General features: G+C 42.9%; 2 protein-coding genes across 2 annotated transcripts; both read left to right on the forward strand.

Annotated features, from left to right (window-relative positions):
- Positions 1-5,210: 5,210 nt before the first annotated feature.
- Positions 5,211-12,663, forward strand: ankmy1 (ankyrin repeat and MYND domain containing 1; the record flags this gene model as incomplete). Its single annotated transcript, XM_079221496.1, has 21 exons — positions 5,211-5,408; positions 5,493-5,639; positions 5,748-5,942; positions 6,322-6,366; positions 6,448-6,677; positions 6,836-7,052; positions 7,249-7,410; positions 7,526-7,599; positions 7,827-8,013; positions 8,572-8,691; positions 8,774-8,958; positions 9,053-9,224; positions 9,323-9,469; positions 9,595-9,690; positions 10,076-10,183; positions 10,261-10,383; positions 10,906-11,007; positions 11,330-11,495; positions 11,603-11,708; positions 11,866-12,014; positions 12,206-12,663. The coding sequence occupies 21 exons, from the start codon at positions 5,211-5,213 to the stop codon at positions 12,358-12,360; spliced, it is 3,084 nt and encodes a 1,027-aa protein (XP_079077622.1). The 3' UTR covers positions 12,361-12,663.
- An 856-nt stretch (positions 12,664-13,519) lies between these two features.
- On the forward strand, positions 13,520-18,477 carry LOC306739546 (E3 ubiquitin-protein ligase RNF14-like; the record flags this gene model as incomplete). Its single annotated transcript, XM_079221567.1, has 8 exons — positions 13,520-13,673; positions 13,918-14,048; positions 14,293-14,447; positions 14,559-15,192; positions 17,348-17,426; positions 17,691-17,894; positions 18,070-18,242; positions 18,340-18,477. 8 exons carry the CDS (start codon positions 13,520-13,522, stop codon positions 18,466-18,468), a joined length of 1,659 nt encoding a protein of 552 aa, XP_079077693.1. The 3' UTR covers positions 18,469-18,477.
- Positions 18,478-23,864: the final 5,387 nt, after the last annotated feature.

A 23,864-nucleotide genomic window follows, 5' to 3' on the forward strand; every position in this document is an offset into this window, starting at 1 on the left:
AGTGCTTGCGACAGTCACGGGTATTGTCAGAAATAATTTGATGGTCGTGGCTACATCAGGCACACTTGATAGTATGGAGTTGTGTTTTATTATTAGCGTGTTCGCTAAATCATAAATTGAGCCATTTTTTTATTTCCCTGATGGCGAACTCTAACGCCTGTCTTAAGGCGAGCACCTGGTCTGGGAAGTGACTTGTGTAATGTCCACAGTCTGGTAAAACACAGACACTTTAAAGTGTTCCTCGGGATCCAGCAGCCTCTAATCCTCGCATAACTCATCGAAATGCCGAATGAAGTTTGGAACGTGCACAAACCAGGCATCGTTCACATAGCAACTGTCAACTGTCAAATAGCAAACTGTGAAGACCCATTCCCTTTGATGGATCCGGTGCGAGTGGCTCGAGGAGAGGAGGATACGGCCAGCGGTGCTGTAAATAAATACAATGTTTAAAGCACATGTTTATTATAGTGTCTATTGTTAGAATACAAATATATGGCGATATGTTTTTATATGTTCATGATTATTGTTAATAAACAATATATTAAGACGATTGTCTTGATATTATGTCCACTGCTGGTTCTAACTGTCTATATGAGGGGTCATCTGAAAGCTACCTGTGGCAGACGACAACATCAAGGGCGGCCGGAACTTGGCCTTCGACCCTGCTGGAAGGACAGGATGGGCACAGCTGCAAGTGGAGGCTCCTTGACAGTGAGACTGGTCTCAGCAGCAAATGGAGATGACAATAGTTATAGACAATCTGATAATAGTTATTGATAATTGACCGAGGGATTCATCTGAATTACCTGACAGCCTGTGGCCTCTGCAGTTTGAGGGAAATTATCCGTCTCCATAGCGACAGCAGCTGCCATGTTTGGCTGTGACTTGTGCTTCTCCCAGTCCAGAGGAACAGGACGACAGCCGGGCTCCACATAGTCAAGTCCAAACCTCTGCCCCGTATCTCTGTTGGTGATCTGCAGAGCTGGATATTTTGCCTTTTCCGTCACCTTCGCAGACAAAATGTTGAGCTCTGCTATCAACGCGGGGTCGAACACACCAGGCAGCTTCAGGTCCACCAGCCTCTGGAAGTTCCAGCGCACCACTCCCGTCATGGCCTGGGCCTGAAATAGTTCGCAGGACACCCGGTTCCCAGTTACCCACTGGGCTTGGTGGGAGTGGAAGCCCTCCTGCTGAGAGGTGCCTCTCACAGGGATCCAGATGGGTACAGCAGCTCCCTCGCCCTTTGTGTGATGTAACTGCAAGGTGCCACCAAACCTATAGAGGGTTCCCTCCCCCACCTCCGGGTCGCTCAGGCAGCCTCTCAGGATGTGCACACACTGAATCCTCCACATGTTCAGCATGCCAGTACTTCTTACACCCCCTGCAGGTGAGCCGGGAGGCTAAAATGTAGTACTGACAGCTGTTGCCAATAATGACCCTCGGCCTTCCAATGCCAGACGACGCTACGTGAGGGTTGGGACAACCGTAAAGACAAGGCAGGTTGTAATTGTTCCTCACCCTCTCCATGAGCGAGTGCTCCGGCTTCCAGATGAAAAAAGGGTGAAGCTGAAAGTACTTTGGTGACGGCAGCTCGGAGACGGCGTCTATGAGCTCGGGTTGAGGTGGATGACGCCACAGGGACAGCATGTTCATTAGGTGACGTACTGGACGTGAACCCGGCCACAGCCCCAACGCCTTAGCTCCGCCTTCATCCACAGCTTTTGCTGCTGAGAGCACTTCCACTGAGCAACATCATGATCATGAGCAGGGACGGAGGATGCAAGCTGGTGTGGAGCATCGACAGAGACGGCAGGAGCTGCACATGGAAGAAATGTAAAACCAAATACAACATTACATGTACAATAAGAGAATATACACTGACGTGCTGGATGGTCTGGCATAACACAGAGAACGATATGGCAGTGACTGAAGGGGAAATAGGTGAGTAGGCCGGTGAGAGTGATAGAGCTGACAAGGTAATGCAGAAGGAAGTGAGTGCAGCAGGGTGGGCAGGAGAACATGCACGCTGAACTGTGACAAGGACTACATACTTTGCTTCAACACATTGGGTTCCTGATCTGCTATCACGAGCTGAGGGCCGATGGCGAGCAGCTGAGGAGGGACCGGCAGCACAGCCTTCGCTGTGGATTCAAAGAAAAGCAAAGAAACGACACACAGTTAGAACGACTTCCAGGATGGTTGATGGTGAGGAGGAGAGTAAGATAATTACCTTTTACTGGAGCTTTAGCCACAAGGAGCTCCTCTGGCTCAGCAGGTCTGAAAACAGTCGCGGTAGCCGGCGACTTAGTCCTGTGTGCTGTAAAAACAACTCTGCGTGATTTTTTTTTTTTTTTTCACACAAAGTGTGTATGTGTGTTCAGTGTGTCTTTACCTGTTGCTTCTGCACACTGAAAATGTCCTTTACTTTAATTGCAAGTAGCTATTTTGTTTATTTAATGAAAACCAATGTATTTGTGTTTGTAAACAAGTAAAGCACAGAAACTATATCAATATATAGTATAAACACAACCTGTCAATCAAATATGTACCATGTTAGCCTACATATGTATATGTAGGCTAACATGCCACATCCTGGAATGATAATAAAAAGTATGCAAAAAAGAAAAGAAAAAGGAAAACAAGTGAGGGAAACGAGGATGCAATTTAGAGACTTGGGATGTACCCCTTAATGCTGAGGAGAGTCCTGAAGCTGAGGAGGATGATGATGATGAAGAGGGGGGCATCACACCATGTGTGGGCTGGGATGAAGAGCTAGATGATGATGAAGATGATGATTTAAATGTTATTTGTGTCCTGATTTTTTTTATTTAGAGGTTTTTGTTTACATTTTTGTCCATAATTGAATAAATGTTTGTTTCATCTTTTCAATAACTTGCACATTTGTCTTTGCTTCAACAATGTGTCTTTTCGAACATGAATACTGTTTTTAGTTGTAGTAACTCTTACTCTGTCTGCACTGTGTGTTATGATAGTAATTGTTAAACACAATGTATACATGCAAATTCTATGCATCCGCTGGTGTTTTGCAAGTGATTGAAATGACATGAGTCTTTGTGTGATGAACTGGATCTGATCGGCCAGGATTCACGTTTGCTGTGTTTTTGCTGCACTTTGCATGCATTCATGTCCGAAAACTCCCTCAGCCGCTCAGCCCAGACCTTCTCTCTGAACATTGACGGCTCCATCGTCACCCCCTCCACTCAGATCCGCAACCTCGGCATCATTCGCGACCCCACCCTCTCTTTCCTACCCCACGCCAACCACATCACCAAAACTGCCTTCTTTCACCTCAGGAACATTGCTCGCCTCTGGCCCTCCTTGTCCTCTGCCACCACCAAAATGCTCATCCATGCCCTCATAACATCTAGACTTGATTATTGCAACAGTATCCTCTACGGCAGTGTTTTTCAACCTTTTTTGACCCGCGGCACATTTTCTACAATAAAAAAATCCCGCGGCACACCAACAACCCAAAAAGTTACAGAATGTCACATTCTTGTGTCTTTTCGAACCTGAATACTGTTTTTAGTTGTAGTAAGTCTTACTCTGTCTGCACTGTGTGTCATGATAGTAATTGTTAAACACAATGTATACATGCAAATTCTATGCATCCGCTGGTGTTTTGCAAGTGATTGAAATGAGATGTGTCTTTGTTTGATGAACTGGATCTGACCGGCCAGTAATCACGTTTGCTGTGTTTTTGCTGCACTTTGCATGCATTCATGTCCGATTTCAGATTTTGATTGATGTGGAACACGCACTTTAAGTCTGTCGAGGCCAATGATACTGAAACGCCATCAGCAAACAGAAACATTAAAGTACATTTTAAAGGCCATGAAGAAGTATTCCTGTGTTTAAGACCCTCTTTCATACAGCTCTTTCATCAGAGCTCACAACTAACTGGAGAGACTGTAAATGATCCACAATAGCAATATTATAGACGGAATAACATGTATTTATATTGCACCAGTTGATGTGATTAAAGTGACCAAAGTAATTTAACTTTTTATGATTTTATTTATGAAGGCCTTTGAATATGAACGCCCAGGTTTTTGAAATCCTCAGCACGCCAACATCCTCTCCAAGAATACACAGAGGAATAAGCAAAGTTATTTAAATACAGACTTTGTTCTGAATCCAGAATTATTTCTGTATTTGTTTTATATTGTATATAGAATGTGTATTACTCACTGAGGTGCCCCGGGAGTATGTTGTTTGTTTAGTAAATACATCTAGTCCTGTGTTCAGTATTCAGGCTGTGAGCACAGCTTTTTCTTTAACATGCTTTATCAAAATAACTATATGAACAGAATTTGGGGACTATGAGCGTGATTATTAAAATATTCAAGTTATCCTAAACATTCATCAGAATTTACCTTATTTTTCTCAACACTTTCTTTAGGACACACTTTACACAATAAACAGCTCTAATAGTGCTGTATATGATAAATGTGATGTAATTTCCCACCACTTAACTACCACAGCATACTGTCGGCTGAAACCAACTTTTGCAGTGTCAGTTACAGGAGAAGTGTCAGGTGACACATAAACACTCACAGGGTTGTCCTGCTTCATTGACCCTTTATAGAGGAACACTTAGACTTGACAAGGATAGACCTGCTATGACAATGACCTACTTTCATTTGTCACTACTGTTTATATTTAATTATCCCACTGCTTTCTTCCTTGTTTCTGTCAGGGATCTCCAAAACACACAGATCTCTTAATCTGTGTATTTCCGATATTTTTCTAAAATCTGTAATAATAAAACAAAGAGTGTATTTAGTTGGTCAGGAAAAAACTCTTTAATTAGTAAATTGAGGAGCCTAGAATAAAAAGGTCAACAAAGTCCTTTTATAGTCTAAGAATAAGTTTATTTGTTGCTTTAACTGGTGGGCAGGGGATGCTTTAAGATTAGTAACGGAGCCTACAAATAGTATTACTGAGACTAAAAGGCAGTTTGTTTTTAACTTTTTTTACGCTTTCGTCTTTCGTTTGCGCATGCGCGAGAGCTCCCTCCTCCCTCCCGCAAAGGTTGCTGTTGACAACCGGCGCTCACAGAAAAGTCAAAATTGAAATCTGACTTCCTGACAGCTGAAGTTTCCTCACAAAGGCATTTTCAACCCCGCCAAAGTAAAGTAACTGTTGTAGCGCTGCGGTGGATTCAGGGGAGTTATCTTCCGGTTAAAATGCTGTCGACCTGCAACGGTGTCGCGGCTGCACCGGGGCTCGGAGGCGCGGAGGCGGGGGCAGGGAGACGGAGCGACGGCCGCAGAGGAGCCGCAGGGCGCGGGGTCCAGGAGTGGCCCGATGGAGCCACGTACGAGGGAGGCTTTGAGAACGGATACAAACACGGCAAAGGGAGGTACACCTGGAGCAATGGAGAGGTAACGTTCATGACATGTTTTACTGTGTCCTGTCGGTTTTTCTTGAAGTCACTGTTTTATGTCCCTGTCTGGTCCTTTGTGTAGTTCTATGAGGGTTCTTTCTACAAAGACTACAGGCATGGCGGTGGACTCTACTGCTGGCCCACAGGACACAAGTTCACTGGCAAGTTCTACCTCAACAGAAAGGAAGGATATGGACAACAACTGTTCCCTGACGGAGCCACCTTTCAGGTTAAATGGATCAATACATGAATGACAGGCATTTGGATTGTTTGTTTTTGTTTCAGTTTAGTTTTTTTAATATCAGTAAATAGCAATCAACATCTCCCCTCCTCTCAGGGTTTGTACCATGCCGACCAGAGGTTCGGGCCAGGTGTGGTTGGTTATCCAGACGGGCGTGAGGATGTGGGTCTGTGGCTCGGCGAGCGCCTGCTCAGGCTCTGCACCGCTGTAGAAGATCGCTTTAGTCTGAAGGACTTTCCTGAATATGCTGCCTACATGGACCCAGGTGCCATCCCAATTTCCCTGACTCAGGTACATGATTGACCACTTTCTCACCAACAGATGAATATGTATGCCAGGCTAAACAAATCTTAATTTTCATTCATATATTTGTTGTTGTTTTTTAAGTTGAGATCCCAGCTTCAACAATGTTTTAACCAGCCAAGAATATTTAAAACCTCTCTCCTGATTGGCCCAAACCATCTCTACAAGACAGGTCATCATTGCACCTGTTGATTATTTATCTACGAATGTATTTCCAAGCTCACCATGCTGGACAACACTGTATAAGTAAAACATTGTTGTACCAGGAAGTGAAACCCAAATCATGGAGATTTTCTTCAGGCAAAATGTACACATTCATGTATAAATTTGCTAAAGATTTGTAGTTGACCTCTCCTCTCCTTAGCAGCCTCCCACTAGTGTTCTACAGCCAGAAGCCAGAGCAGACTCTGAGGTATAACATGCATGAACATCTATGAATATGAGCTTTGTGACTTTACTCAAAACAGATCAATTCATTCCCCATCCTCCTCAGGTGGATACGGACAGAGATCTGCGTTCAGATGATTTTATCCTTCCCCCCGGTATGGAGAGTTACTCAACAGATGGAGATCACTTGCCGCTGCCCCCTGGCCGAAGGAAAGAACTGGATCAGCACTTTTACGGCGAGCTGTGGGAGCCGGATGCTTACCAAGGCTATGAGCGAGACCCACTCGCCCCCCTGCCCTTACAGCCCCGCATGCTGGCTCACATGCACAAGCACAGGTCAGACGTGCATCAAAAACAGTATTGTTTGAGTATTGTCCCCAAAACACATTTTGTAGGCAAGCAGTAAGGAGTGGACAAAAAAATAAGTGTGTACAGTTTTGTAACTAAGCTGAAATGATATTTGTGCGACTGTAATTTGTGTGTGGGTCTCCCAGACTAGAGGCTGGAAATGCGGGCTGGGACGTGGCAGCTGTTCTCGCTCTGAACAGGGACAGTTTTGGTCCTAAAGGGCCTGTGGAAGTCAGTTCAGAGTTGTTGATCCAGCACTCCTCCAGAGGAGAACTGCAGGCGGTGTCACAGATCCTCCAGACCGGTTTGGTCCACTTTGGTGTCACAGATTCACAGGGACACAGTGCACTGATCGCTGCCACAGTAATACTATTTATACTATTTGTTCGCCCATAATCTCTTGATTTGATTTTTCAATCATTTGCTCTTTGATTGTTATCTAATCCATTTTTTTTTTTTTTTTACAATATAATCAAACAAAATAGATGGATACATAAATACAAGTTTTTTTTTAAGTTTTTCTCTCTGACTGTTTCATTCTCTTCCTTGTACCTGCCAGGTAAACTGCCATAATGATGTAATCCATCTTTTGCTGGATATGGGTGCCGATGTTGACAAGTTGAATTGTGAAGGCATGTCTGCCCTGGCTGTGTGTCATGTCCTCTACTACCCCTTTCAGTCTCTGCACACCACCTTGGCGGAGACGGCCTCCAAAACTCAAGTAAGATTCTCCCGAATGTTTCCTCGTAACTTCTCGATTTGTAGTTCATATGCATGAAACCGTGTTTTGTACAGACAAATTAAATTAAACCACTTGCACTGTAATGTGTCATCAGGGTTTCAGGTCTCCATCTGCATGTGGGAACAGTCCCCAGATCAGCCAAGTGGACCTCACCACAGACACACCCAGGTTTAATAACACACCTCACCAATAACACAACGCTAAGCAACGACACCAACCAGCAACACCTTTCTGATCAGTGGGAATTGAGAGAAGCAAAGTCACTGATAATGGTCTTGGAAATGTTGTATTCATAGTCATTCCCTACAACAGTGTTCCCATCCTCTGACCACTTATGTCTCTTAAAAAGCCCAGATGTATTCATTTAAGTTTCCTATTTATTTTGGAATTTTCAGGACAGCAGAAGAACAAACTGAGCACATCTCACATCACAGCAATACAGTGTCTCATAACAGCGAGCTCATCACTGAGCGTTGGGCCGACATCAATGAACCTGAGACCCCTACAGACGCCAGAGACCCACAGGAGGAGGAGGGAAACAAGAAAGACGGAGAAGGAGAGCAAAGAGGCTGCAAGGAGACAGTGAGAGAGGGAGAAGGGGAGGAAAGAGGCTGCAAGGAGACAGGAAGAGAGGGAGAAGGGGAGGAAAGAGGCTGCAAGGAGACAGGAAGAGAGGGAGAAGGGGAGGAAAGAGGCTGCAAGGAGACAGTAAGAGAGGGAGAAGGGGAGGAAAGAGGCTGCGAGGAGACAGTAAGAGAGGGAGAAGAGGAGGAAAGAGACTGCGAGGAGACAGGAAGAGAGGGAGAAGGGGAGGAAAGAGACTGTGAGGAGACAGGAAGAGAGGGAGAAGGGGAGGAAAGAGACTGTGAGGAGACAGGAAGAGAGGGAGAGAAAGAAGAGAGGAGCAGAGGGGTGGATGAAAATGAGAGCAAAGGGGAGGAAAGAGAGATAGAGAGCAGATGTGATCAAACATGGGAAAATGGAGAAAGTGGGGTGAAAGAGATGGAAAGAGAATTCAAGAAGGGAGAGGAAGTTGTGTCTGGTGCTACAAGAGAAACAGGGTCAGAAAAAGAGAATATTGAGGTGAGGGAGGAGGTAGAGGAAGATGCAGAAGAGAGAGTAAGGAATACTCATGAGGAGGATGGAGAGGAGAGAGAGGAGAGAGGTGTGGAGCGCCTCATTCGGGTGTCGGATGGTCACATTGCACTGGGCGTCGTACAGTGGAAGGAATGTCGTGCTGAGGCAGCAGGAAGAGTTCAGGTATACGGCACAGAGATCCCATCCTATCATCAGTTTGAAAAGGTTTTTGAACTCACGGTTGTCTACTCAACTCTGTCTGCAGCAGGGCAAAGACAAAGAACGGAGCCCAAAAGTGACCTTTGGCTCTGCCTGCTCCGTCAGCAGCTATAAGATCCAGGTCACAGAGGAACTGATGCAGAGCTCAGCAGAGGCGCTGAGTCGCACAGGCTTCCCTCAGCGCTCGGACACACAGGAGACTGTACGCAAAATGGCTGCCATGAAAACTGAGTCAGTTCTGTTTCCCCTCTATACTCTCTTTTCTCGTGCCGTCTGTTCCGTTCCGGTTACCCTGATCTCGTTTGTGATGTGACCGTCTGAGCAGACACCGTGTTCGTTTGAAGACTCTGAAGCTGTTGCTGGAACGGGGAGCTGACCCCAACGCCTCCAGGGTCCCAATGCCGGTTCTCTTTTTAGCCATTATGGCGGCTGACACCGAGGTCGTCCGGACACTGCTGCTGTGTGGAGCTCGCACTGACATTCCCCTTCCTCCTGAGGTAGAATTGGCTTTTAAAAAACTGTTTTAGTAGTGTCACACGAGCATCCATAAACATGCATAGCCCAATTCCCTCTCATGCTCTCGTCCTTGCTGCAGAGAAAAGGCCGTTATCCCCTGCATGTAGCTGCAGCGCTGCCGGGTCCAGCAGGCCCCAGCATCACAGAGTTACTGCTCCACGCCATCACTGACCCAGACGCACGAGCATGCGACCAGAATGAGACCTGCGAACGAGATGCGGTCTGCGTGTTTCTGTCCTTTAAGCCTGACACCTTTAGTAGTACTATTTAAGGTGAGGGTGGAACATGTAACAAAAGGGTTTCAGTCTTAGATCCTTTTTTTTTTACAATTTTTTACAGATCGTCATGAAGGCCGAGGAATCGGTGAGCACCAATGAGAGCCCACATCTCAAAGAAGGAGGCCGAACGGCGCTGCACATGGCCTGCCAGAGAGAAAGTGACTATGAGGTCAGTACATACTATATACTACCTATACGCACCATCACTGATGACACATGATACTATTGACTGGCCAAATCTGTAGCATGTTGCAGACATGAGAACCAATCATGTTAAGTATATTTACCCAGTCTCCCAGAATGTCAAAGAAAACATGTTACACACACGAATACGTTGTGGTTTTGAGAATATTATTCATTTGACTTTGAATGGCATGACTTACAATGTTTCGTGAACAATGCAAAGTAATAATCTGGCGGAGCATTAAGTTTAAAAGCTTTAACAACTACAGGATATAATGTATTGCAAGGCAGAAAACCACATTATTCATGAGGTTTGCTCACAATTCTATTTTGTTCTATTTAAATGACTCTGTCTATTTCTTTTAATGAAGAATGCCAGCAAGGTGGTCGCCCTCCTGCTCTCACACAAAGCCAGCACAGACCTCCTCTGGAGTGGGCATTCACCTCTATCCCTGGCTATAGCTAGTGGCAACGACCTGGTAGACCTCACACACACGCACGCACACGCACACACAAACACAAACACACATACAACCTGCTCCTCTTCCCTCCCCAGGCAGTGGAGGAGCTGTTGAAAGGAGGTGCAGATCCCAACATCCCTCTGGGCCGCGGGGTGGGCAGCGCCCTCTGTGCTCTCGCCAACATCAACTACCACTTAGGTGGCAACAGAGCTAAGCTGGTACACACACACACATACACAGACACACAGCCATGTATGTAGATGGGAATGATTGACAGAGAGGCAAACTGTGGAGAGAAGCATGCAGTCAATTGACTTAGCTGCTGACTTTTGGAACAAAGACATTTGACAGTCAATTTATTAGGCAGCTTCATTTAGTAAATGTATTAATGTCTATGTTGAAAAAAAAATTAAATTAAATTTTTCTCATCTTCACTCTTGCTTTTGGAAGCACTTGTTTTTGTCTCTATACAGGTGTGCAAAGAATGATTTTTCACTTAGAATGTGAACGTGCACATACACATTTATAACAACACATTTAACTTTGTTCTTGATGACTTCAAATGAGTCACGGTTAATGTGACCTAAAAAACATGAATTGAAATGATTGTACCATCAATATTACAGTTGTCAAAAATAGTTAAAGTAGTAGTTTAAGTTGGAGCAAAAAGCCATCTCCGTATTAAGTCATTTGAAAGTATACGGTTGAATCGTGTGTATTTGTGTGTTTCTTTGATGTAGTTGGCCACCTTGGCTAAAGCTGGTGCCGACATCTTGATGCCGGTTATGGTGGGGGATGTTGTGGGAACTGCAGTCGACTATGCGCACTACTCCTTCAACCAGGTAACTGTAGAAACACTGGATGCACTTAAGTTGACTGAATTCAGTCAATTACAAAAGCCTTTCAGTCAGTCATACTTTTGGAAACATTATAAGGATTCATCTTTGTTGAGACTGCGTGAGGGAGTTGTTGATTCAACTTTTGGTTATTTTTGCAGCCATAGTTAGTGGAGGAGTTTCTAATATTTTTGCCCCTGTAGGCATTTTAAACTCAGATTATATGGTACACAGAGAGAAAGCTTTGAGTTCTTTGTTTTGAGTGCTTATTTCTTCGTGGCATGATTTCATCTGAATAGCTGTCTGCATGTTATATGTTACTTTATAGGACTTGCGTATTGCCAACACTCCCTTCCACGCTCTGAACCTGCGGGAGAGGGAAATATACACAGCACGGCGCCAGCTGCTGAGCATGATGGGAGATCTGCTGAGACAGACTGCTGGCCAGAGAGAAAAAGAAAATTTAAAGAGAGAGCAACGCCTCATGTTGAATAGTCAGTTGATATAATATATTTGTTTTTGTTTTTTTAAGAAAAAAAATATGACTTTTCCTTTTAGTATGGCTGTTATTTGAAGCGTATGTATGTGTGCTGTATTTAAGTAACAGGTACCAGTAACACAGATAGGTGTGTGGACACAGCGGCCATTTCCCATTCCATGTCCCTTCACAACTGTGAAAGTCTATCACCCATAACAGAAAAGCAGAGGTACACACACACACACACACATTCATGTTCATTTTGTCCCTTTTATTGTTGTACTTTATCTAATTTGCAACACTGTTTTGTCTGAAAGTGCAGAAGCAAAACAAGGAAGCACAAATCTAACAGGAGCCGTTTTCCAACCGTGTCAATCATTTCTCAGGGAACCGGTGATTAAGTTCTGCTATCAATGCGGTCGCTCGACGTCCGTGAAGCTGACTGCATGTAGCCGCTGCCCCAATGTCTTCTACTGTTCCAAGACCTGCAAGCTGAACGCATGGGATAAAATACACAAGGGAGACACGGTGACAGGTGGGAATCAGGGCCTCTCCATCCAGCAGTTAGACACCAGCCCCAAACCAGAAATATCACTAAATACGCTTTAAATGAAATGACAATGTGTAACTTTTGTCATTTGGCTAAAGTGGTGATGATGTGCAATATCTGGGATCTTTTGGATGAACAACACATGTAAACACTTGTATCTGTCTCTCTTTATCTAGCCTCCGCTGATGGAATCCAGAAGAGTGTTGTGTTTAAACCCCCAGGAGGTTCCAGGCCCTGGAGTGTCAAGTTGAAGTCCCACAGAGCCCCCAAGCCTGTGGAGGAGGTGTTGGAGAGCCAAGGCAACCTGACTGAAAACTACAGCTTCAACTGATGGATTCATAGTTTCACAAACTTAATTACAGCAGAAGTACAACTTTATCAACCCAATATTGCAAATAGTACATCATTTATTATTCTGATTCTTTAAGTTTTAAATGTATATATTTGGCTGAATGGTGATGAGAGTATTTTGTGCCATAATCATTTATCTTTGTTATATTTATACCTTTGAGTTCTCAATCGGTTATAGTATTACAACATAGTGTAACAATTGATGTCCCTATCTGTGCTAAAGCCACAAAAACACTGAATATGCATTTACATATTTACACACGTGACTTCTTTTATATCTAAACGTTCTGAATAAAGCTGTTACCGTTGGTGATCTTTATTTACATAATGCCTTTAGTCGATCTTTGAATGAATAAGTTAAAAGTGTGACAAACTAAAGTTCAACTTTTCAATTAAAATAAAAGTACAGAGGTATGAGGATATTGCACTTAAAGTATGAAAACGTCCTCTGTGACTGATCTATTATACAACATTATATTGTTAATACTCTGATACAAATATGCAAGCAACATTTCGAGGTCGAGGTGGAGTGTGTTTTAACTCGTTATACCTCAGTCTGATATTTAAATAAAACCGACTGAGCATTCAAGAGGGGAAAGGGACAAACAATAATTTGGAAAGGGTTATCTTAGTTTTTGTTTTTATTAAAGTCAAATCTTAATCAGAAAAGTTAATAAGTACAACTGTCAAATACATGTAGTGAAGTAAAAGGTACAATATTTTCTTCTGTAAAAAGTATAAAGTATCATAACATGTTATTACTGGAGGGAATGTACTTAGTAATATGCCTCGAATCTATTCTGTACTTTGTACATCAATGTCAATACATTTCTTGGATATGTGTAAAAATGTATTAAATGCACAAATCAAAATAATAAATATTTGTGTTTTAATGTCCTCTCCATGAGCTTCATTAACATATAATCATGCTTATTGTGGCAATGAAGGCGTGTTACCGTGATTACCGTAACTGACCTAGTGGAGGGAGAGGTTGCTGCAGGATCCTGCGCCTTGCGTCATATGATGAGTCAACAGGGCGGGGAGCAGGCAAGAGCACCGAAACTGGGACCAACTTGTTTTTCCGCTTCTCTGTCAGCTTCTCTTTGCGAGGGTAACGTGTGTTTGTTGTGACTGGAGCGATGGACGCGGACATGGAGGAGCAGGAAGACGAGCTGCTCGCCCTCAACAGTATCTTTGATCCCGAGGAGTTCGTCCGGAATGAATCGAAATCTGCCGGAGAAATCCGAGTGTCTGTTGAGCTCCCCGCGGACTTCACCGTGACTCTGAAAGAAGGTAAATAAGCTTGGCTCGAGAAATATGATGTTGTTGACATTGACATGAACTAAATAAGCGTGTGTTACAAGAAATGTATTAAATCAAGAAGTTTCGAAAGTATTTCACAAATGTCCAAGAAAGTAAAACAGTAAACATCGAGAATGAAACTAAGTGTTATCCATAACTTCAGTGTCCACACAAGACTCTGTGAAAGCATGAGGAATAAAGTGGAAACCAGGAATTGTTTATTTGTTTCCCTCAGGTGAAACGCTGAGGCAGTATGAGATATCATTCCTTCCACCTTTGCTCCTGACCTTTGACCTACCTGAGGACTACCCATCCTCCTCCGCTCCCTCCTCCTCCCTCACCTGCAGCTGGCTCACACACACGCAGGTAAGCCAAGCAATATGGGTCAATTAAAGCATTATTGTTTTTTTGTTTACAACCTGCCCAGGTCACAGAGAGAGAGAGAGAGAGAGAGAGAGAGAGAGAGAGAGAGAGAGAGAGAGAGAGAGAGAGAGAGAGAGAGATGCATGCAGATTGCAGAGGGTCGATAAAGATCTAAGAATCTTTATCGATCTATGTCTACCTCTCTGTGGGAGGTAGACATAGATCAGTCTATGTCTACCTCCCACAGCTCTCTGCGCTGGGTGCTCAGCTCACCGATCTCTACCAGGCCACAGGGGGCGCTGTGGTGCTCTTCTCCTGGATACAGTTTCTTAAAGAGGAGACCCTCAGGTTCCTGGACATCCATGCTCTGTTGGAGCTCCCCTCTGATGAACAGCCCACCCGGTACGATAGCCAGGACTCATTAAATGCTGCGCTATCCGAACCAAAGAAACATCAACACACTCCAACGTCAGGACCCACTAATCGCCAAAGTTGTAATGCCGTAGATCTTAGGAAACCAGACTTCTCCGCACCATCGTTGGAAGTTGAGCATCCGATAGGGATTCTTGCCGATGGCCAAGACCCTTCAACCTCAGACCGGAGAAGCACAGACTCTGGGGAGGCCGAGCGGACCCTCCCAACCTCAGAGCTCAAGGCTGACGACCAGAACGATCTGTCCACAGTGGCAGGGGAATCAAAGCGTCTTCCATATGCTCCGTCAGATCAAAGTGTTCAGGAAGATTTACTAAATGATGGCGGTGTGTCAGCCTCAGTGTTACTTCCCCCTGGGTCCTCAGACCCACTGGATCCAAGTGAACAAGGAGCCGCTTCTCTGCCCATCCACCCAAGAGAATCCCCTCAGAATGAAGGCGCTGGCCTCTCGCTGACTCCGTCGCAAGCCCTCCTGTCCCAGCTCTTGATCTACAATGCGGCTCAGACACAGAAGGCCTTTTCCGTCACGGTGTTTGACTGTGGTGTGTGTTTCGTGGGCTGGCTCGGTTCAGACTGTGTCCAGTTGCCCGAGTGTGGCCACATCTTCTGCAAGGCCTGTCTCGCCAAGTTCTGCACGCTCCAGATAACAGAGGGCAACGTCAAGGACGTCAGCTGTCCTGAGGCCGACTGCTCTGCCACCCCGACACCCTCACAGGTACAGTCTCTTCTCCCTGCAGCTTCTCCCTCAAGCTCTTTTGGGTGCTTTTGCGACTTTTGGATAGATTGCAAAATGTGTTTTTTACTACTGTGCTGAAAGAAGTACTTTAATCCTTAACTTTAAGTGCCTTGAGTACATTTTAAGGGCATTGAGTGCCTTTTTTTTAAATCACTACAAATAAAATGTATTATTAGGGTTAGGGGTTAGGGTTTAAAAACAGGGTGCGAAAATCCCCCTGCGCCTATTATCAGACCAAAAACAACAACATATTATCTCCGGAACCACATGTTGCTTAACTTCATTTAAATTGCTACAATACCACAGCCCTTGTGAGAAGATACATCTGGTGTGAAACATAATTAAAGTAACCGTTAAGTTTAAGTACTGTAATGGAAGATTTTCCTATAGATCTGTTAAAAAGGAATCAGGTCTCTAAATCAAAGTTGTCTTAAGTCCGTTTATTCCTGCAGGAAGGAAAAGTCTGTCACAGCTACTGGCGCAGCCTGTAACAGAATATTCAATGGAGCAACAGTCATCAGCCCATTTTATAACACCATAAGGTCTCCGCCTCCAAATCCCCCAATGAAGGAGACCAAGTAGCTAAGTCTGTTAGAAAAACATGAACCCCTACTGTCCCCGCCAAACAGAGCTTACATTCCCTTTGTCCTGACAATCAACACCTTATCTGTTTACGACCCCTCCATATACAAATGAAGACAAGTCACTAAGCTCTCTGATCCCAGTACTTTCCCATCTCCTGCATTGGCCATTTGGTCCCTCACCTCTGAGGGTCATTTAAGGTTCAATTTAGACTGTATTATTACAACACTATATTTTCCCATTTCAGTACTTACGTGAACTAAATTTTTGATCCGAACGACACAGTTCTTTGACTGAAACTCCGTTGAACACCCAAATTCTGCGTTCTACTATGATTTCCGATTTCCGATTCTTTAGGTCCTAATCTTTTCAAAAAGCTGTCTTATTAGTATGTGGGCTGTTGTTAGGGCAACATAATACAGTTTGAAAAACTCGGTGACCGCTCAAGGAGGCATTTTTGGGAAATCTTGCTCATATTGTGCTGGATGTACATAGTTATGATATCTGTAAAATAGCTTTTACAGATATACATTTTTTTCCCAAGACTTTGCTAAACAGATACATACAATAAACACAAGTCTTGGAATTAATTTGGTGGTTCCTAAGAAAACTGGTTGCACCGTGCTTAAAGGAGGACAGTGTGCAGGATTTGGTGTCATCTAGCGGTCCGGTTGCAGATTGCATCCAACTGAATACTCCAGTACTCCACAAGCATATTAGATAAACTACAGTGGCCTTCGGGTAATGTAAAAACGTGGAAGGTCTTTCTAGACTCTAGAGTCACTGTTTTATTTGTCCGCTCTGGGTTACTGTAGAAACATGGCGGTGCAACACGGTCTGTGAAGAGGACCCGCTGCCTATGTACGTATGAAGGAAACATAGTTTCAGGTGATTAACTAATGATAACATAGTGATGAATATTAAACTCCATTCCTGCTGACAGATCCCACTAAATGCTACACACTGTCCCTTTAAGTAAAAGTAGCAATACTAAAGTTTTAAAATACATTACAAATAAAAAGCCAATTCGAGGCCTTACAGAGGTGTTACTTAAATGTACTTCAAACATAAAAAGTAAATATACTCACTATGCAAAATGGAGTTATATTATTATTGATGGTTTGACATGTAAGTATTCTTTTAATGCTGCTGATTTGCTGCACATTTTAGCGACTATTTTATACACTGTGTTGGACGTTTTCATCTAAAACAATGCATCGCATTTTGCAAGATGATATGTTTTGTGTAATTATTTTTGAATCTACAAGCAACAAGTTCACTATAATAATAAATGCAGTAGAGTAAAAAACACACAATTGTCCTGTAAAATGTATTAGAATGAAAGTATCAAGTAGCATAAAACAGAAATTACCTCAAAACTGTACCGAGTGGAGATAGAGATGGAGGTGGCGATGGGATTTCTGGTTTCTAAATTTCTGCATCCACACCTTTTGGCTTTTCTCACATGCTTTGTCTTGTTGCTTATGCATATATGCAGAGACACTGTACACCAATACACACACCAATAAACAAAGTCTTCCCTGTGTGGCAGGTGAAGGGTCTGGTAGGGGAGGAGCTGTTCAGCCGCTATGATCGTCTCCTGCTGCAATCTACTCTGGACCGCATGGCTGGTGTGTTTACTCTCTATTCTTATTCATCAGAGGATGTATTCAAATCTTTATCCATCAGAAAGCGAGTTAAGAATATGTCAATGTCCTTATAGAAGTCAAAGAATTTGATAGATTTTTCTTCAGTGTATTTAAATGTGTTTTTCTTTTTTAGATTTAATTGTGACAATAAGCATTTTTAGCACGTTCTTATAAATGAAGTACATTTTCCATTGGGTTCATTGTGGTATCTCTGCTCATGTCTGTTCGTTCCTCCCCTCCTCGTAGATGTGGTGTACTGTCCTCGACGTGTTTGTGGTTCGGCCGTCATTGTGGAGAAATCCAGCACCGCTGCGCAGTGCTCTGTGTGCAGCTTTGCCTTCTGTGTCACCTGCAAGAAGACCTACCATGGAACAGATAGCTGTCTGGAAAAGATGAACACGAAGATACGTGAAGCACAGGAGGCCAACGCAGACCTGCCACAGTCACAAGGTACAAGCTTGGCTGTATTTGTATGTTTTTTTAAAATTTGTAACAAAACTCCTTGTATCTGTTGAATCCAGACTCCTTCATTTGTAAAGTACCTAATAGCTAAAGCGGTCAAATAATTGTAGTCAATAAAAAAAAAAAGAAGTCTGCATGTGAATCAGTGCTCTGTGTGTCTCAGAGGGTCTGATTGCTCTGTGGGACGACTATGCCAGTGGCAGCAGGGAGAGGCAGCGCCTCCTGGAGAAAAGGTACGGCCGCAACACCATGCGGGGCACCGTGGAGGAGTGTCTGAGCGAGGACTGGGTGGCCTTCAATAGCAAGAACTGTCCGCACTGCTTCTGGAAAATACAGGTATTCACTTATTCAGCGATCATTTGCACACAAACACACGAGCACAGACGTGCGATTACAGACGCATTATAATGTGTGTTCATGTTGTGCGTTGTAGAAGAACGGAGGATGCAACATGATGACGTGCTCTCAGTGCGGACAGCTGTTCTGCTGGGCCTGCCTCACCAGACTGCCATCACATCGCGCAAGCAAACACTTTGAGAACGGTGTCTGCTCTCAGTTCTAATAGGCCCTTTTCACAGCTGCCATTTTGACACGTCATATCAGGGTAAACACGGGTTTAATTGATCAAATGAATGATGGTTCTGTTTACGGTGTCACAGTCATTCCAGTGAGCCAGCATGCACCATGCCAGGACTAAATACCACCTAAATGCAACAGGGCCATAATTAACGTGATTAATTCTCCCTGTGTTTTTACCCTCCAGAGACATGTCAAAAAGACTTCTGGGAAAAGGGCCTGTACTGCACTACCCTTACCGCAGGCGCCTGGCCGCCCGCCATGGAGGGAATGAAGTAAACACGTGTTGCACATGGTGTGCTGTGTTCAGTTCAGTTAGATTTTCAAGTGCACTTTAAACAAATACCTGACATTGCACATAAGTGCTGATTTTGAGAAAAATAAATATGCAAATAGTATAAAAGCAACAATAATTATGTGGAACATGTTGCCAAATAGTTATCATCTCAACACAGTTTGAATCTGCCAGTGGTAGAAGAAGTACTCAGCCCAAAATCCATAATCACTTATTCCATAATAATACATCATTACATAATTTATCATATAAAAAGTTTGTTTCCAAAGTGTGGTGGTGTATAAAGTAGCATAACATGGAAATACTCAAGTAAAGGACAAGTACCTCATAACTTTATTTTAGTACAAAACTTGAGTAAATTAACTTTGTTACTTTTCACCACTAGAGTCTGTACACTATAAATATTATAGGCTTTTGCTACAGACTAATAATTTCATCACAATTCATACCAAAAAGCCCAAACGTATACAAATACTAATTTCTACTGAGCCTTTACAGTCATATACAAAATCACAGCACATGTATTACTGTGTCATGACCAGTAGAGGGTGCTAAATAACAAGAATGTCAAAAGAGTTTGGTAACTTTACAATAGGTTGTAATAGGAAATGCACTTTTTATTTAAAAAACATACTTTATCATTCACTATTTAATAATCGGACAATGCATTAGTGAAAACTGTGATGAGAGCATGCATGTTTGGTGGGCTAGATGCAAAATGAATAATTGATTCAAGGAAATCACCGAGTGTGCTTTTTGGTATCTAAGTCAGAGTGTACCAAAGCTACATTTCATCCACAGTTATGATTATTGTACCTAATGGTTCTGCAACTGATTCTCATTTGTTTTATCAGTCAACCAATTATTTCTTGGATTACTTATATAATATTTTGGTTTTACTGAAAACAGAAACTAATAAAAAAGCCAATCATAAGTTGTCTGCCCGACCGTCTAAAACCCAAATATATAATGTAATTAGTTTACTAAGAAAACAAGCAGATATTCATTCACCTTTGAGAGGCTGAAACCAGGTAGATTATGCTTAATAAAATTACTTCAACAATGAATGGAGTATGACAATTGTTGCAGTTTACTTTTCTGTTAATCAACTTGAGCAAATAATCGTCTCAGCTCCAGTACCCAAGGAGTCACTTTTTAGTCTCTTTCAACTTCCTGTCATGTACTTTATGTGTATAAAGTATTGTATCTTACAGCCTTTTATGAATTGTTATACAAGAGCTTTAGCTGTGCAAAATCTTAATTGTGATAAAGTTCCGAAGTTCTGACACAAAGGTGGGCTGTAAAATTGTAAATGTATAATATTTTAACTACAGGTTGCCCGTCAAGAGCAGCAAACTTGGCAAGTTCTTTTTGCACTGAAGCAGTTTGCACACTTGAGGATTGATGTATGATTGCACATGTTGAAAAGAGAATACTTTGGTACTTTTATGTTCAAACTGGTGTTTGACATTCTGTTTTGCATTATTATGTGCACCATGTGGTTCATTCCTGTACTGCTGCTGCGACATTCAAACTGGATGAATAAAGTATCTCTCTATCTAAGCTTCAATTTTTTTCAGCAAATGTCATCCAAGTAAGTAATGTCACGGTAACTTTTGAGCATGGAATCAAAAGTTGAATTACTATAGTCATAGTCATAGATACCAGTTGCCAAGACTGCTGGGAAATCTTTTTGCCTCGACTGCTGAACATTGAACACGTTATAGGCACTATTCTTCAGAAACGCACAATAAAAACACATTTTAATGATGCCCCGTCAAATGGAACCCTGCAGCTATAGTTGTTTACCATTTTGCATCTACTCACTGATTGACTTCCTGCTTTTTTGTTTTAACAGTGGAACAAAGACCACAGTTGCTTTCTGAGACAAGATTAGAAATCTACAGCTGTCTTTTATGCGAAGCCAAAAAATACTGGCCCTCTCTATAGCTGTGTGTGTGTGTGTGTGTGTGTGTGTGTGTGTGTGTGTGTGTGTGTGTGTGTGTGTGTGTGTGTGTGTGTGTGTGTGTGTGTGTGTGATTGTGTCTGATTGTGTCTCTTCCAAGAAAAATGAAGTTTCCACAGAGCGATCATCTCTTCCTGATAAATGTCTCAACAACTGTTTGCCTTACTGGCCCAGCAGCACTGGAATCGGGGAAGTCGGCCATGTGTCTGTGGTTGTTAAGCCTCTTTTTTTGTTGTATATGTGAGATACAAAAGACAAATGGAAAAAAAGGCGCTTAAAAAAACAATAACATCATTTATAACCACAGCTCCTTCTGCCACCGGCTGATTCATCCCCGGTGTGTGAAGGAGAGTTGGTCTCTTGTGGGCACTTTACCCTGTTTGCTGCTGTAATCCTGAAATGGCCCCGCTGCGGGACTAATAAAGGAATATCTAATCTAAAAACATGACGATCAAAAAAATTTTGACTCAGTTGAGCCCGACCAGGTGACGGATTTTCAAGTAAATAAAAAATGTAAAATGCTTTTTGTTGTTGTTTTTTGCATTTTCAAGTAAATTTTAACATTTGGACACTGGCACACAGGTGTAACAATGACATTACTAACGGCTGCCTTCCACTTCCACTCCCTTCCACTCTCTGTAATATAGACCGGGTTTACTTGACAACATAAACTAAATCTAAATGGGCCCCTTTGTATTTTTTTGTGACAATGTGTGTCAATGCAGGAGCTGTTGCTCGAGCAACAGAATGGCAATGAAAAGGTCATTAAAAGGAGATTTTGATATTGCAATGATGGCTCAATTTATTTAAATCTTCTTTGTAGAACAGCAAAATAATATAAGTGACAATAGGCTAATTACAATTCTGTAATGATTCAGGATTAAACAAGAATGAAGTTGCTTTCTGAACTTGTTGTGCCTCCCCACTATCCATGTTATGAGTTGCTGAGTGGTTTATCAGTGTATTGTTGATGATCTTATTGCCTGAACATATACATCCTGTATAAATCTAATAATAGCATGCTGTGTCATGAGGACAATCTCCTCATGATCAATTACATAAACTAGATGCAAAGGTGCACCTTTCTATATACTGTAATAATATAAAGTGCCCTATATGGTTGAGCAATTGCATGGACCATTTTGTGCCTAGAAGTATTGCAAAAAATGTCCAAGACCAATTAAACCCCATTGCATTTGTCCAGTCAGCTCTATAGGAAGAGTTCATATTGGTGTCTGAGCCAAGATGATTGTCTATCATCTCCCTAAACTGTCTGTTTGAAACAAATGCTGAGTGAAAATGTCCAGACACGAAGCAAAACTGTGAGCTGGTGCTGCATGTGTAAACATTTAGTATGGATAATTGAGTTTATTCATTAGTTTCATTCAGCGCTTGAAATTGAATAAGACATGTGCTGCAGCATTGCCTGCTGCAGCATTTAAGGGCATGAATTGTGCAGAAGTGTTACATTATGGAACTAACTAAAGCTTCTCTGTCTGTCCTGCCGTGGGATACCTCAAAAAACGTTCATCCGATCCACTTCACACTCGGCGGGTGCTTTGCTGAGGACCAAAGGGAATGCCGTGTCGAATTCGGGCCGCGTGGCACGTGAAACATTAATGAATGTTGAATACACAAGCGAACGACACGTTTTGTTTGAAAAAGTGGACAGAAAACTTTACTCAGGACTCAGGTTGAAGTTTGGATTTCTGCCTTTGGATGGTTCTTTCTCTTATTTTCAACTATGAAATCAGGGCTTGAGTTGGCCAGTAATCACCAGTAGGAGTACTGGCACATTGAAGTCTCTCCAACGTCTGTATTAGTAGTAAAACATTAACATATGATGATACTAATGCTGTAGTTATTGGTGGTGTTTCCTCCAGTGACTGTCTGGAATCAGGCATATTTATCCAAACACCAACACAGCTATAGTATCATATGTTCATTTTTTACTGTACTAATACAGAAGTTGGACAGACTTCAATGTGCCAGTACTCCTACTGGTGATTACTGGCCAACTCAAGCCCTGATTTCATAATTGAAAATAAGAGAAAGAACCATCCAAAGGCAGAAATCCAAACTTCAACCTGAGGCCAGTACACCACATTTCGGGCAATCTGTTCATAAGATGTGTGAGATATCCTGCTGACAGCCAAACAAACAAACTACCAGGGGCACAAGAACAGCTTCTGTGGCAGAAGTAATAGAATGAGTAAAGCTTGGCTATCAGAGCAGCGGAAACTAGGCTATTGAGAGCGTCTCCTCCCTGAGAGCCAATAACAGCGTCAGCTCACAGAGTGGTTATTTCCCCCAGAGCGCTATGAGCCGAGCCGAGCTGTGGACGGGAACACACGAGACACACGTTCACTGACATAATCATAAACTCAGCTTGGTTATTAATATCATCTGCACGTTTATTCATCTGTCAGAAAACACACACAGCCTCAGTACATCAGTATATCAGTCGTTCAGGCATCCATCCAGTCAGTCAGTCAGTGGTATATTGGCATCATTGATTAGAGGCACTGAAAGTGTGCTGAGGTTTTCACCGAGGGTACACCAGTACTGCTCTGCAGGGGGCGCTGTTCGGGTGTTTGGGGCCCCTAACAGAAGATGGAGGTGAGGGGTCCTGAATTCTGTCAGTATAAAAGACTGACTCCGTCTGTAGACCAGGAAACATGGGCTTTCATGTGAGACAAGCCTCACCTATGTTTTGATTGAGTGAAAACATTAGAAATCAATACAGCTGAAGTGGACAAGCACATTCTATATATACAGGAACACACGATATTCTATTCTCTTTCTGGCCAAGAGTTGAGAGGAGGAAATTGACACCCATCTCATGTTCGTCCGCTAAGTATGGAGCTGGAGCCCGGTGGTGATTAGCTTAGCTTAGCATAAAGACTGGCAGCATGGGGGAAACAGCTCGACTTGCTCTCTCTTCAATAAAAAAAAAAGAATCTGTTTGTTATTCCAGAAGCTAAAAGCCTGTTTCCAGCTCTTATGCTATGCTAAGCTAAGCTAATCACCTCGTGGCTTTAGCTCCAAACTGTCGATCTTAATCAATCTTTAATTCACGGCAAGAAAATCAGTGTTGCCCATCTGCCCTGGTCTGATCAGT

Source organism: Taurulus bubalis (assembly GCF_910589615.1).
Source record: "Taurulus bubalis genome assembly, chromosome: 7".
Classification (NCBI taxonomy): Eukaryota; Metazoa; Chordata; class Actinopteri; order Perciformes; family Cottidae; genus Taurulus; species Taurulus bubalis.